The sequence below is a fragment of the Cololabis saira genome, chromosome 8, assembly GCF_033807715.1.
Source record: "Cololabis saira isolate AMF1-May2022 chromosome 8, fColSai1.1, whole genome shotgun sequence".
NCBI classification, from domain to species: domain Eukaryota; kingdom Metazoa; phylum Chordata; class Actinopteri; order Beloniformes; family Belonidae; genus Cololabis; species Cololabis saira.
The window spans coordinates 3,727,666-3,742,423 of record NC_084594.1 but is presented as its reverse complement, the minus strand read 5'-3'; the positions used below and the strand labels follow the sequence as shown (position 1 = coordinate 3,742,423).

Genomic DNA, 14,758 nt, shown 5'->3' with positions numbered 1-14,758 from the left:
GATGTGATCTGTGGCCAAATGCCGTCCTTGGGCATTCGGCCTGAATATCAGTAAGTTGTAAACTACCCCCATAGGGAGTTCTCGTTATTCAAGTCTGTGGCGAAATGAGGTGGTATTAACATATCAGTCAGTCAGGAACTTCGTCATATGGCATTCCCGTGGTTCAAGTCTGTGGTGAGGCCAGTTCAAAGGTGTCGGCCCTGCAGTTGGTAGGAAGCTGGAGTTTCACGTCACAATGGTGTGACAATGCCTCAACACAAACAAGTCTAATCCCAGTTCTGAGTCAGAGTTTTCTTCTTCTCTAACTTCCTTCTTATTCTCACTTGTTGGATTTTGCCTCTTTGCAGTTGTTTAGCTCTCTACTTCTCATCCGTCCTCTAAGCCGTCAAGCCTAACTTACTTAACGTTCAGCTGCTTCAGCAGCATCTCATCCCTCCGTGTCCACGATACATCTTTGTCACCCCCCCCTCTTTTCTTCTCCTCTAACAGGACCAAATCCACCGCGAAGCAGAGAGCAGAACTCGGCTTCCAGACTTGATCTTTTTACATCTTTCCCAGTGTTTTTACCTCTGCCAGCCGGTTACACAATCAAAGCAGAGATAAGCAAACGCTGATGGCTGGCGGCGGGTTGCGTCAGCGTTGCGCGGCGCCGCAGACGGCTGCAACACGTCTCTCTGCAGCATCAATTATGAGTGATCACAGGATTAATGGTAACGGGGATCGAAGCTGACGCGTAACAGCGGCGCGAGGACGACGAGCCCCCTGTGATCTACGGCGGAGCAGAAACCCCACTTATCCATGCTCGCATCACCGTTTCCACCAAAAAAACCTGTTTTTAAACAAATGGAAACACTGAGAATGTGATTATTGATTCACTTAACTGTCTGCTTTGAATGATGAAACGCATAACTCTAGAAAACCAGACATGATTTCAGGTCCAGTTACTACGGAAGAGAATCAGGGCCAGGCAGGAGAAAAATAAAAATAATAGTTTAGAAGAGGAAGAATTTTTTTCATTATGCACTTCGAGAAAAAAGTCGAAATGTCATGAAAAAAGTCGAAATGTTGAGAAAAAAGGCGAAATCTCGACTTTATTCTTGAATTTATTTATTCTCGACATTTTGACTTTTTTCTCAATTGTATTTCAACATTAATCTCAACATTTCGACTTTTTTCTCGACATTTCGACTTTTGTCCTCAACATTTCGACTTTTTTCTCATCATTTCGACTTTTTTCTATAAATTGTATTTCAACATTAATCTCGACATTTTGTCTTTTTTCCGGACATTTCCACTTTTTCCTCAACATTTTGACTTTTTTCTATAAATTGTATTTCAACATTAATCTCGACATTTTGACTTTTTTCTCAACATTTCAACTTTTTTCTCGACATTTCGACTTTTTTCTCAACATTTCGGCTTTTTTCTCGAAATTGTATTTCAACATTAATCTCGACATTTTGCCTTTTTTCTCAAAGTGCACAATAAAAAAAAATCTTCTCCTCTCAAATATTTTCTCTCCTGCATGGCCCTAATACTCTTCCGTAAGTTACAGAACCGGCCTGTGAGTTTTCTTTTTTATATATTTGAAAACTGCAGGTGTAAAACTGAAGGTAAACAGAATCTAAGATATGTAAGTATGATTTCATGTTTCTCCCTCCGTCTTTTCCTTCTATCCGTCTATGGAGTTTAATTACGGAGCCCCGACTGCTACTAATTAGTGTTCAAAACGCCTGAATAAAAGAAAACAAGCGTATATCCATCATTTAATTAAAATAACTGGTGGAAGTAGGAGCTGTGATCAACGCAGTTTTAATCAAATAAACCTTTTCTTTTCCCTGCTTTCATATGAAAACTATCTTTTTTGTTCCAGACTCTCAGGTTTCTCCGGTTTACGCTGTGCGTAATTCTGCAGCCTCGTCGTTCTCCCCCAGTACCAGTACTCCAGTTGTAAAAAAAAATCAGGGGGGATGGTGGATTTGATCATATGAGGACAGATTTGTGCTGATTAGAAATAATATAATATATTACAAATAATAGCAGTGACCAAAACACCTGCAGAAATACTGCAGGAATGACATAGCAGCAGTTAAATGCAGCCTTCTGTAAGCTTTAAATATCCACTGGGCTTACATCAAATACATCAAAACACAACAATAAAAAACACTTTTCTGAACTTATCAATATGACTCTGTCCTTCACAGGATAAGTAAAATGGATCACTGCAAAAACTCACAATCTTAACAAGAATATTTGTCTTATTTCTAGTTAAAATGTCTCATTTTAGTAAAAAAATCTCATTACACTTAAAACAAGACTCATCACTGGAAAAAACCACAATTTTCACCTGTTTCAAGTAGATTTTCACTTGAAATAAGTAGAAAAATCTGCCAGTGGAACAAGATTTTTTTGCTTGTAATAAGAAGATAAATCTTGTCCCACTGGCAGATTTTCCTACTTATTTCAAGTGAAAATTTACTTGAAACAGGTGAAAATTGTCAAATAAGTTATTTTTCTGGTGTTATTTTTCTGGTGATGACTCTAAATGTTGAAATAGCAGTAAAACCACATTCATTGATGAAATGACATAAGGGATGGAAAGGAGGGATGGCAGTTTTACAGGGGGGATAATTGGGACCGTTTTTATTTCAGGGGGGGATGCCGTCCCCCCTCATCCCCCCTCAACTCCAGTACTGACTGTATCAAACCCACTTCCTGTCAGGGCCACCAAACAGCTACACGGAAGAGAAAACGGATGATATTTTTCCCCCCTCCCTCGTTTGTTTCACCTGCTCCGACTGGAACCGCCGGTAAACAGCTCAGGTACCGTGGGACCGGTGGAGATCGACAGAATCAGGTTTCTGACCTCTTTTTTTGTCATTTCTTTTGGTGAGTGTCTCCTTTCATATGAACGGGATGGTACCAGGGCCACGGGAGAAAAATAACTTGAATTCTGAGGTTATAGTCAGAATTCTGACTTTTTTCAGAAACTTAAAACAAACCAAAAAAAATAGGAAGGATTTTCTTTCTCATTTCTAAAAAAAAGTCAGAATTTTGATTTTAATCTTAGAATTCTGACTTTAATCTTAGAATTCTGACTTTAATCTCAGAATTCTGACTTTAATCTCAGAATTCTGAGATTAAAGTCAGAATTCTGAGATTAAAGTCAGAATTCTAAATTTAACCTCAGAATTTTGACTTTAATCTCAAAATTCTGACTTTAATCTCAGAATTCTGACTTTAATCACAGAATTTGGATTTTAATATCAGAATTGTGACTTTTTTTTAAAACCTAAAACAAAATAAAAATTTCAGGGATTTTTTTTCATTTCTACAAAAAAGTCAGAATTTTGACTTTAACTTCAGAATTTTGACTTTAATCTCAAAATTCTGACTTTATTTTCAGAATTCTGACTTTAATCTTAGAATTTGGACTTTAATCTTAGAATTCTGACTTTAATATCAGAATTCTGACTTTATAAAAAAAACCTAAAATAAAACAAAAATTCAGGGAGGATTTTTTTTCACTTCTACCAAAAAGTCAGAATTTGGACTTTAATCTCAGAATTCTGACTTTAATCTCAAAATTCTGACTTTAATCTTATAATTCTGACTTTTTTCAGAAACCTAAATTAAAAACTAAAAAAAAAAATAGGGATGATTTTCTTTTTCATCTCTAAAAATGAATCAGAATTCTGAGGAAAAAAAAGTCATAATTGTGTGACTTTAATCTGAGAATTTGGACTTAATATTTATATTAATTAATATCAGAATTCTGACTTTTTTTAAAAACCTAAAAAAAAAAATTCAGGGAGGATTTTTTTTTTTTCCAATCTCAGTATTCTGAGATTAAAGTCAGAACCCTGACTTTCTTTTTCTTCAGTGTCCCTGATCCTCTTCCGTACATACGAAAGTCTGACCTGAAAATAAAACATTAGAGAGTTGATGTCTGAGCATGCGAGACGGAGAGAAACAGCAGGTTCAAGCACGGCCAGCAAACATGCAGACGATGCAGCACGACGGCGGCCATGATGGTGACGACAAACGCAGGCGACACAGAGCAAAACAAAACAAAATAATGAAGAAAAAAACCAAAGACCAAAAAAAGAACGGAGAAAAATGGAGGGGGAGGTTGTGGGGGCGGAGGGACAACCAAAATGAAGTCTTATTCGTGTCGTGTTTATGGTTGTAATGTGACATAACATCGGGAAGAAAATACTCCAAATGCCTCCAAAGCAATAATCACCTTCGCTGGGGATGACTAGAATGTACGGCGTTGTTATTTGTCCCCTACCTATTACCACTAAGGCCAAGGCCGGCATGTCCCCGCCGGAGAGCATGAGAAGAAGAGAGGGAAGACAGGAAAAACAAACAACCACAAAAAAAAGGAAAAAGGAAGAAGAAAAAAGTCTAAGAAAAAGAAGATGTATAGTCGTTTTTATCCATTTCATCAAGAGCTCCCTGTGGTTTCAATTGCAACAATCTGTCTTAGAGGAGAGAAATGGCAGTTGGTGAGAGAGATAGCACTAGAACAATGAAATCAATAGCACTCAGCTGGGATTATGAGCGGCTCTTTGGCCAAGAAATAACTATCAATGAGCAATTTGACTGGCCCATTAGCAGGAAGAGGGGCTAGTTCAGGGGCCGGCAACCCAAAAGAGCCATATTAGACCAAAAACACAAAAAACAAATATGTCTGGAGCCGCAAAAAATGAAAAGTCTTGTATCTATAAGCCTTAGAATGAAGGCAACACATGCTGCATGTATCTATATTAGTTAGAACTGGAGGAAGATTTTTTTTTTCATTATGCACTTTGAGAAAAAAGTTGAAATGTCGAGAAAAAAGTCAAAATGTCGGGAAAAAAAGTCATAATTTTTTGAAAAACAACGAAATGTTGAGAAAAAAGTCCAAATGTCGAGAAAAAAGTCTAAATGTTGAGATTAATGTTGAAGTACAATTTCGAGAAAAAGTCGAAATGTTGAGAAAAAAGTCCAAATGTCGAGAAAAAAGTCTAAATGTTGAGATTAATGTTGAAGTACAATTTCGAGAAAAAGTCGAAATGTTGAGAAAAAAGTCAAAATGTCGAGAAAAAAGTCAAAATGTCTGGAAAAAAGTCACAATTTTTATAAAAAAAGCCGAAATGTTGAGAAAAAAGTCCAAATGTCGAGAAAAAAGTCTAAATGTCGAGATTAATGTTGAAGTACAATTTCGAGAAAAAAAGTCGAAATGTTGAGAAAAAAGTTGAAATGTCGAGAAAAAAGTTGAAATGTCGAGAAAAAAGTTGAAATGTCGAGATTAATGCTGAAGTACAATTTCAAGAAAAAAAGTCGAAATGTTGAGAAAAAAGTCGAAATGTCGAAAAAAAGTCGAAATGTCGGGAAAAAAGTCACAATTTTTGGAAAAACTCCACATGTTGAGAAAAAGTCTAAATGTCGAGAAAAAAGTTGAAATGTCGATATTAATGCTGAACTACAATTTCGAGAAAAAAGTCAAAATGTTGAGAAAAAAGTCGAAATGTCGAGAAAAAAGTTGAAATGTTGAGAAAATAGGCGAAGTTTCGACTTTATTCTTGAAATTATATTTCAACATTAATCTCAACATTTCGACTATTTTCTTGACATTTCGACTTTTTTCTCGAAGTGGACAATAAAAAAAAAATCTTCCCCTCTCAAATATTTTTTACGTAAAAATCTTCGTTAACAGAAATGTTGAAATGTAATTATTCTACACATTTTTACAGCATTGGAAAACGTTCAGAATGTTTGTGTCATGTTTGTCCTCCTACAGAAACCATATTAACACAAAAAATATATTTCCTTCCCCCATCTATTTCCATTTTCAAACATTTTTTAAAAAGCTCCAGGGAGCCACTAGGGCGGCGCTCTAGAGCCACGGGTTGCCGAGCCCTGGGCTAGCAGATGTGCTGGTGAGGACAGATGTTGGGCCTGAAAGTGTGTGGGCCGGTTAATAAAACATAACGGGAGGAGAAATGGAAGAGAAAGGAAATAAAAGAGTGAGGAAAGGAAAAATAATACACAAACTTTGTGGCGTGGAGGCGCTGGCTGAGCTCACTGTTCTGCTGCACGTCAGTTACTCGGGACTGTTTTCTTTGTGCTACATGCACTTACAAAGAAAACTCTGCTCTGGGCCGATGATGCTGAGGCAACCGCACGGAAAAGAGACGATTTTAGATTATCTTTGTGTGTTAAAACCTACTGAAATGAAATAAATCAGGTTTTTTTCTGCAGGACACGTGTTGAACTAGGAGAGCTGCTGCAGGCCGGTGGCTCCGCCCCCTTTTGGGGGTTGGCCAATGTCTTGAGCTGGACAGTTTACAGGATTTGACATTTTTAAATTATCATTTTCACATATGTATGTTTGAGTTTTGAAGAGTCAAAGGAGGAAAAACGTTACCCTACATGTTACCCTACATATGATTTTCTTTTTCATTTCTAAAAAAAATCAGAATTGTGACTTTAATCCCAGAATTCTGACTTTAATCTCTGAATTCTGATTTTAATCTCAAAATTCTGACTTTAATCTCTGAATTGTGACTTTAATCTCTGAATTGTGACTTTAATCTCTGAATTCTAAATGTAATCTCTGAATTGTGACTTTAATCTCAGAATTCTGACTTTTTTAAGAAACCTAAAACAAAACAAAGGGAGGATTTTTATTCATTTCTACAAAACAGTCAGAATTTTGACTTTAATCTCAGAATTCTGACTTTAATCTCAGAAATCTGACTTTAATCCCAGAATTCTGACTTTAATCTCAAAATTCTGACTTTAATCTTAGAATTCTGACTTTTTTCAGAAACCTAAAACAAAAACAAAAAAATTGAGGGATGATTTTCTTTTTCATTTCTGAAAATAAATCTGAATTCTGAGAAAAAAAAGTCAGAATTGTGACTTTAATCTCAGAATTGTGACTTTTTTCAGAAACCTAAAATGAAAACAAAAATTGGCCAATGTTTTGTGTTGGACGGTTTACAGGATTTGAAATTTTTAAATTATCATTTTCACTTATGTATATTTGAGCTTTGAAGAGCCGAAGGAGGAAAAAAGTTAAAAGTTAAAAGTTACGCTACATGTTGCCAGAAGCTGTTTTTTGATGATGTTTATAGCAAAGATTGCAGCTAATATGGATTCTGAACGAGTTTAGTAGTTATTAATGTTGCATTTTCCAGATATCTTGAGTAAATTATGCATAAATTAAAGTAGATTACGGTGACACCTTGACTTTTAGGGCATCTCTGTTAAGTGTTTGCAGCTATAAAACTGTATCTGAGTATTTCTCAGCACTGCAGAGAGCATGGAAAGCAAATAATGAGCAACTTGTGAAAGTGATAATCAGCACTGACCCAGAGAAAGAAGGAAAAAGTGAAGGATCAAGAGAATCTCCCCGAGGCCGAGAAAGAGGCTAAACCGTGGGTCACGGAGCCGCGGCGGTGCAAGAGCAGAGAGGAGCAACAGTTAATTGCACGTCGGCTCTTCCTCTGCAAACCTCACAGTGTCCTCAGGCGCTGAAATCAGAGGCTCCGGTTTGTTTGTGGACGTAAGACACTTTAACCGTGAAATATCTCAGATGAAACGAGTTGAAATGCAGTTATTTATTATTCTGCTGTAACGAGACTACGTGTGCACGTGTTGGCTCAAACTTTATCAAACTTTAATATTAACTTAAACTAACTATATATATATATTTTTTTTTTTTTTGTAATTTATTTATATATATTTATTTATTTATATATTCAGTTCAATTCAATTTTATTTATATAGCGTCCAATACAACAAAAGTTGTCTCCAAACGCAGAGACCCAGAACATGAACATAAACCCCGAGCGATTATTACATAAACAATGGCAGGTAAAAAAAAAAGCCTGCAACTATGACTACTGACTCTAACACACTAGAGTTTACACTACCTAGAGATTTACCAACACCAGCTAGAGGTTTACTAAACACTAACTATAGGCTTTACTAAACAGAAATGTTTTAAGTTTGGTTTTAAAGGTGGAGGTGGTGTCAGCCTCCTTAACCCAGATTGGAAGTTGGTTCCATAGTAGTGGTGCCTGATAGCAGAACGCCCGCCCTCCAAATCTACATTTAGATACTCTAGGAACTACGAGTAAACCTGCACTCTGAGAGCGGAGAGCTCTGCCAGGAACATAAGGCACTATCGGGTCTTGTAAATACTGCGGAACTAAGCCGTTTTGGGCTTTATATGCAAGTAATAAAATTTTAAATTGGATTCTGAATTTTACGGGTAGCCAATGGAGCGACGCTAACACTGGAGAGACGTGGTCTCTCCTGCTGATTCCTGTCAGTACTCGGGCTATATATATATATATATATATATATATATATATATATATATATATATATATATATATATATATATTATATATATATAATTTATTTATTTTTTTATGTATTTCTTTACACATACACACACACACACACATACATATATATATACACACACACACACACACACACACACACACACACACACACATACACACACACGCACACATATATTTACACCCCTTATTTTGTCCATAATTAATTCATGTTTTTGTTGTTTTTTTTGCAATAATTATATCAAATGTTTTGATATCTTTTATTTATCTTTTAGAGTTATTCAAATGAATAAATCTTTTTATTACTGTTTTGGTGCAGTGGGAAGTGCAAAGGTCACCCAGGCTGGTTCCTCTCTGCCTTTAGCCCATAGCAGGCGTCTCTGCGTTACTAGTGTTGCCTCAGATCACCGTCCAGTCCACAAGAACAGGAAACACGTCTAATTTTGGCTACAATTAGCGGTTCATAAACTGAAAAATGTTTGCAAATTGGAGACTGGAGACTGCCACAAAGTTAAAAGCACGTCTTCCCTCAAGCACACATACATGCAGACAGAATCAGAGCAGTGCAGACACTCTGGAAGACCTCCACCCACAGCCAGGGAAAACAACACAACTGGGACATGGAGAGAGCCAGAGAAAGTGTTATCAAATGAGAAAAATGTGCACGAATGAATAAAAACGGCTGGATGAAAAATCAAATCAATGTCTGATGAAAAACCAAATCAATGTCTTGATGCAGATGGAAAAATAAAAGGGCGGGGGGGGAGAAGGCGTGAGAAATCGATCTCAAAGCGCATCGCCAGGCACGTAAACGGGAGTGTTTTCATGAGATGGGCGGCAAATAAAGATGAGCGACGTGAGGAAAACAGGAGAGGATGGAGGGAGAGAGTTTATCATCACCCCCGGGTGCCGCTTCCTGCCCTGAGGAGCAACATGGACTGCGTTTCCATGCAGTCAATAACCCTTTTAAAACCCAAATATTAGCAATAACCCAAATTTGCACGGCCATGTAAACACCAATAACCCCTTTGAATAACCGGAATTTGCTCATATTCGGGTTTTTAATTCTCTGTTCGCAAGGAATCTTGGTCTTTTGAGTCCAGGAAGTTCTTATAAACACGGAGAAACCAAGACCAGGAGGAGACTAATCACTTCATAAATGTAATGAAGGATATGCACATTTCTGCATTTGTAGACGGTAGAAAGTACCGGGATAGAAGATTTACAAGAAGGTGAGAGAAAAGTTGCGTGAAGCAGCATTTGTTTTGAATTTGGATACAGGAAGAAGAAGCGGAAATGACGGGAATTGCGTCATCACGTTCTCCGTGCGTCGCTGGTTTGATCCAGATATCCAGAATGATTAATTACCATGTAAACTGAATATTCTGAATCTTTCAGTAACCGGAATATTAGCAATAACCTGAATTTTGACTGCATGTAAACGTAGTCATGGACGTGGGATGGAGAGAGCAGGTCGGAGAGAGAGAAACGAGGAAGAAGAGCGGTGCATGATGGGAAGAGATGGGAGGATGTGATCGTCAGGAGGGATTCCCTCGTTAATCTCACTCAGTATCTACGTGTGTTCCCTCAAACTGCTCTAGAGCCAATAATTCAGACTAAACTAAACACAGACTTGCTCTGGTGTGGGATTGTCAGCGTTCAGGCGGAGTGTCAGTGGAAGAGTGCTCATACCTTTGCGAGCGAGGCGGACGCAGTTGATTTTGGTTTCCTGTGGAGAGAAAAACACAGATCAGCTCCTCAAAATCAAGTCCGTCTCAGGTTTTACACATAGCCGGTCCAGGCTCAGGTTGTTGTTTTTCCCGGGGTACGGAAGAGGAAACTCCTTCCGCGTTCATTTCTGACCAATGAGTGAACAGTTGGTTCTCATGGCATTTGTTAACAGCTTTGAACCGCTACAGACGGCTGCCTTGTGAACACAAACGCCACAAACGAAAAAATTGTATCTATTTAGCCCCTGAATCGGAAACAAAAGAGTTTTATTCAGTAAGCCGGCGGTGAGCAGACCGACACAGATCAGGTCTGAGTTGGTGTGCCGACCACGAATGGTTGAAATCATGACTTTTTATACAGTAAGTTCAAAGCACAAAAGGCAGGAATAAACAAGCCAAAGGTGAGAGACAAAAACTATTTACAGTCAGATGTGATCTGTGGCCAAATGCCGTTATCGGACATTTGGCATGACTGTCACTACGTTCTAAATTTCCCCATAGGGTGTTCTCATGATTCAAGACTGTGGCTAAATGAGTTGGTATTAACATATCAGTCAGTCAGGAACTTCGTCATATGGCATTCCCGTGGTTCAAGTCTCTGTTGAAGCCAGTTTCAAGGTGTCGCCACTACAGGGGGTAGGGAGTTGCAGTTTCAGGTCAGCCATGGTGTCACAATGCTTCATCAAAAGCACACTTAGTTAGTTTGGACTTGTAACATCCAGATAATTAAAGATGGGCTTATATGGGTTGCTTTGATGCATAGCAAATAAAAATACTTCATAAAATGGCAGTATTGCATGCAAAAATGTAAAAATATGCTTAGGCGGACTTGTTCCATGGTAGGTCAGAAAGGGTTAAAACACAAAAACAGCATCGTATTTGTGACAATGATGATAATGAAACACGGGCAGAGATTGGACCCACGTCTAGCAACGAGCAGCCAATCGGGCTGGAGTCGAGTACAAAGTGCTGAGTCATCTCTAATCTCTCTCCGCGGCATAATGAAGACGTTCATGAGGATTTCATAACTTTCAAACGCTCTTCAGAGGTGAAACCATCAGATGTTTTTAAGGAGTTAATATAAATGCAGCATCGAGGCTTCAGTCGGAGCCGTTGTGGATTTCTGGGACAAATCCGGAGGAATCTGTTTACGCTGCATCGGCACTTTGACTTCATCACAATGTGTAATTTTTTGCTTGTTCGCCGCCTTTCAGGATAAGCTGCAGCTTGTTGAGGGGATTGGGGTTGTGAAGGTTTCCCAGACGCCGGGACCTCGTCACCAAACCGTCACCAAACCGTCACCAAACCGTCACCAAACCGTCACCAAACCGTCAGCGAACCGTCACCAAACCGTCACCGAACCGTCACCGAACCGTCACCAAACCGTCACCGAACCGTCACCAAACCGTCACCAAACTGTCACCAAACTGTCACCAAACCGAACCCACGTCGTTGGGGGACGGGAGTCTGGGAGGACGAGTTTATTCACGGCAGCGTTTTGGGTTCAACTCAGTTCAGCTTCATGATCATACAGCTACAAAACATCCATCCATCCATCCATGCATCCATCCATCCATCCATCCATCCATCCATCCATCCATCCATCCATCCATCCATCCATCCATCCATCCATCCATCCATCCATCCATCCATCCTTCCTCTATATCCGATTGTCCATCTGATCTAAAAAACACTAAAAAGGATCATTTCTGCATCTATCATTACAAATGCTGTTCATCTTATTTCTTTCCAAAGAGACAGAAACTAAAAATGAGGCCCTACTTCAGTAACCGGTCTGTAAAAATGTGGATAATGACTCCCGTCTTCGCCAGTCGGAAGTGACCAAAATTAATATTGTCTCGGTGTGTAACTATGCCAAAACCATGTCAGACTCCGTAGGTTTCTCTGGTCCCCTCCCCAATCTGACCAGCGATGACATGTTTAGTCGCATGGTCTCGCTCCGTCGCTGGTTGTATCGGTGGCGGTGGCGGTTCAGAAAACGACGTGGCCTTTATGGACAATTGGGAAACGTTCTGGGGAAAGCCCGGTCTGATTAGAAGAGACGGCATTCATCCCACCCGGGCTGGTGCTGCTCTTGTCTCTAGTAATTTAGTCTGTTTTATTAAACCCTCTCCCTGACATCGCAGGGTCCAGGCCAGGATGCAGAGCTGTAGTTTAACACACTTCTCTGCTGCTTCTCGAGGACCAACGCCTGCCAACAAAACTGTAGGATTGCATGATATAATTGGCGACTCTAAGACTATAGGATTACATGATGTAATTGGTAACTCTGACCAGGTGCCTGGCAAAATAGAAGTGGTTGTAGTTCCCCGCCCTCCACAAGTTCACCAGGTGCGGCGTTATAGAGGCGTTAACCAAAATAATCTTGTAAAAATTAAAACCAATGCACATTTGGTACCAATAAGAGACCGAAAAATTAGATGCGGACTACTAAATATACGATCATTAAGCTCCAAGTCTCTGTTAGTAAATGATATAATTACAGAGAGCAGGAGTGATGTTTTCTGCTTAACAGAAACATGGTTACAGGAGGAAGAGTATGTTAGTTTGAATGAATCGATTCCGCCCGGCTATTTTAATCATCACATTCCTAGAAACATGGGCCGAGGCGGAGGAGTCGCAGCAATTTATAACTCCAGTCTCCAAACAAAAATTTAACCTAAGTGCAATTATAATACATTTGAAAGCCTCACGCTTAGTCTGAAATTTCCGAGCTGGAAATCAGAGAAGCCAGTTGTGTTAGTGGTAGTGTATCGGCCCCCTGCTGGCGCTTATCTAGAGTTTTGTCTGAATTTTCAGATTTCCTTTCTGGATTATTGATCAGTACAGATAAATTCATCATAGTGGGTGATTTTAATATTCATATGGATGTTGAAAGCGATACTCTTAAATTAGCTTTCAATTCTCTTCTAGAACCTGCTGTGTGCTGCTGACGTCCCCTACCCCCCAGTCTGGCCTTCGGCAGGAGGGTCCCCCCTTATGAGCCTAGTCCTACTCAAGGTTTCTTCCCTCCTAAAGGGGAGTTTTTCTTGCCACTGTTTGGCTTAAGGCTTTTCTCCCACTATGGGAGTTTTTACCTGCCATTGTTTATGTAATAATTGCTCGGGGGTTTATGTTTATGTTTATGTTTATGTTCATGTTCTGGATCTCTGGAAAGCGTCTAGAGACAACATCTGTTGTATTAGACGCTATATAAATAAAGTTGAATTGAATTGGATAAACCCCCTGAAATGAGCTCATGGTGCCGCTGAGAGTCTCCATCGTGATTAAGAGCAGTCGTCCAGCGTCCAGAGGTCACGCTGACACGTCTCTCTGTTTTCTTCTCCCAGCAGTTGGAGTATGTGAAGATTAAAGAGTATATCAATTAAATCTTTTCAGACTCTGTAAATCCCAGCCGAGGCTGAGGCCGGTCACCCCCCCCTACCCCCTCTCCCTCGCTGACGCCTCGCTTTACCGTTTCAGGCTTTGACCATTGCTGTCATTTCCATTTCACGGGGCTGTCACCCCCTGAAGTGGTGCGTGCCTCCTTTAATACCTGCTCTTTTCATTCCTTCAGCAGCTCCCGTCTCTTCCCCTCTTCCCCCCCCATCGATGACGGGCCGTCACCACAAAGTGTCCCCGTCTCACACATCTGTCACGGCGGGATCGCCCCCCGACGCCGCTCCGCACATTTGTCTTCATCAGCCGCGATGGCGGAAGATGGCTGGAGCAGCTGCCGACGCTGACGCCTTCGTCAAAGCATCTCTGGCATGGCGCATTTTCAGGCCACGTTATCGGTCTTCAGGTTTGAGGGAATAATCAATCGTTTTACAGGAAGAGAAGTAGAGGTGGGTGCAATTCATCGATGTGTCAATGCATCGCGATGCGTCACGTGACGATTTGGAATCTATTAATTATTTTTTATTTTTATTTTTTTTAAGTTATCCTATCCAGATTCCAGACTGAATAAGCTGCTGAATCATTTCATTTTCAAAAATGCACATTTCTTATTGTTCACTTGAAATATGGCAGATATGTTTACACAAAATAAATTTGATGGAAGTACATATCTAGTTTACTTGAATTAATGAACTCATTAAATCCAGGGCTTGACCGTTTTCAGTGTTTTCCGCCAATAGAGGGCGCTCTCATGCAAGTGCAGCTTTCCCTGGTCAAAGTTAAGTAAGTCAAAGAGCAAATGTTTACATAGTCATAAAATAAATTATTTTGTGTCTTTGAACAATACATGTCAAATGTTCAAAAAACCTTGTTATTTACTTAATGAGTGTTGTTAGAGGAACTGAGTTAATTGATTGGCTATTTATTTACAAATGTAGCCACAGATGAAGACAAAATCAATCTTGTATGGAAAAAAGCATTAAAAATCACAATAATCGAAGAATCGTGGCACCAATAATCGAATCGAATCGACAATCGTTATAATCGAAGAATCGAAGAATCGAAGCTCCAATAATCGAAATCGAATCGAATCGTGAGGTACCCTTGTTTGCACACCCCTAAAGAGAAGTGTCTTCCAATGAAACTTCCTCCAGCTAACTTTCTCTTGCTCCGGCGCCACCGTTGTGGAGAACCAGAGACGTTTTATAAACTCCCCCCCCCACTACGGTTGTGTTTCCTGTATCTGTGTCACGTGGGTCCCCC

The 14,758-nt window shown here is 39.6% G+C and overlaps 1 protein-coding gene across 1 annotated transcript in view; it reads right to left on the bottom strand.

Annotated features, from left to right (window-relative positions):
- ptprt (protein tyrosine phosphatase receptor type T) overlaps positions 1-14,758 on the bottom strand; it is a 379,334-nt gene that overhangs the window by 121,753 nt on the left and 242,823 nt on the right. Inside the window, exons 15-16 of the mRNA XM_061728218.1 lie at positions 10,059-10,095; positions 4,247-4,303 (exon numbers count right to left, since the gene is read on the bottom strand). Coding sequence (XP_061584202.1) covers positions 4,247-4,303; positions 10,059-10,095 — 94 coding nt within the window. The remainder of the gene's footprint in view (positions 1-4,246; positions 4,304-10,058; positions 10,096-14,758) is intronic.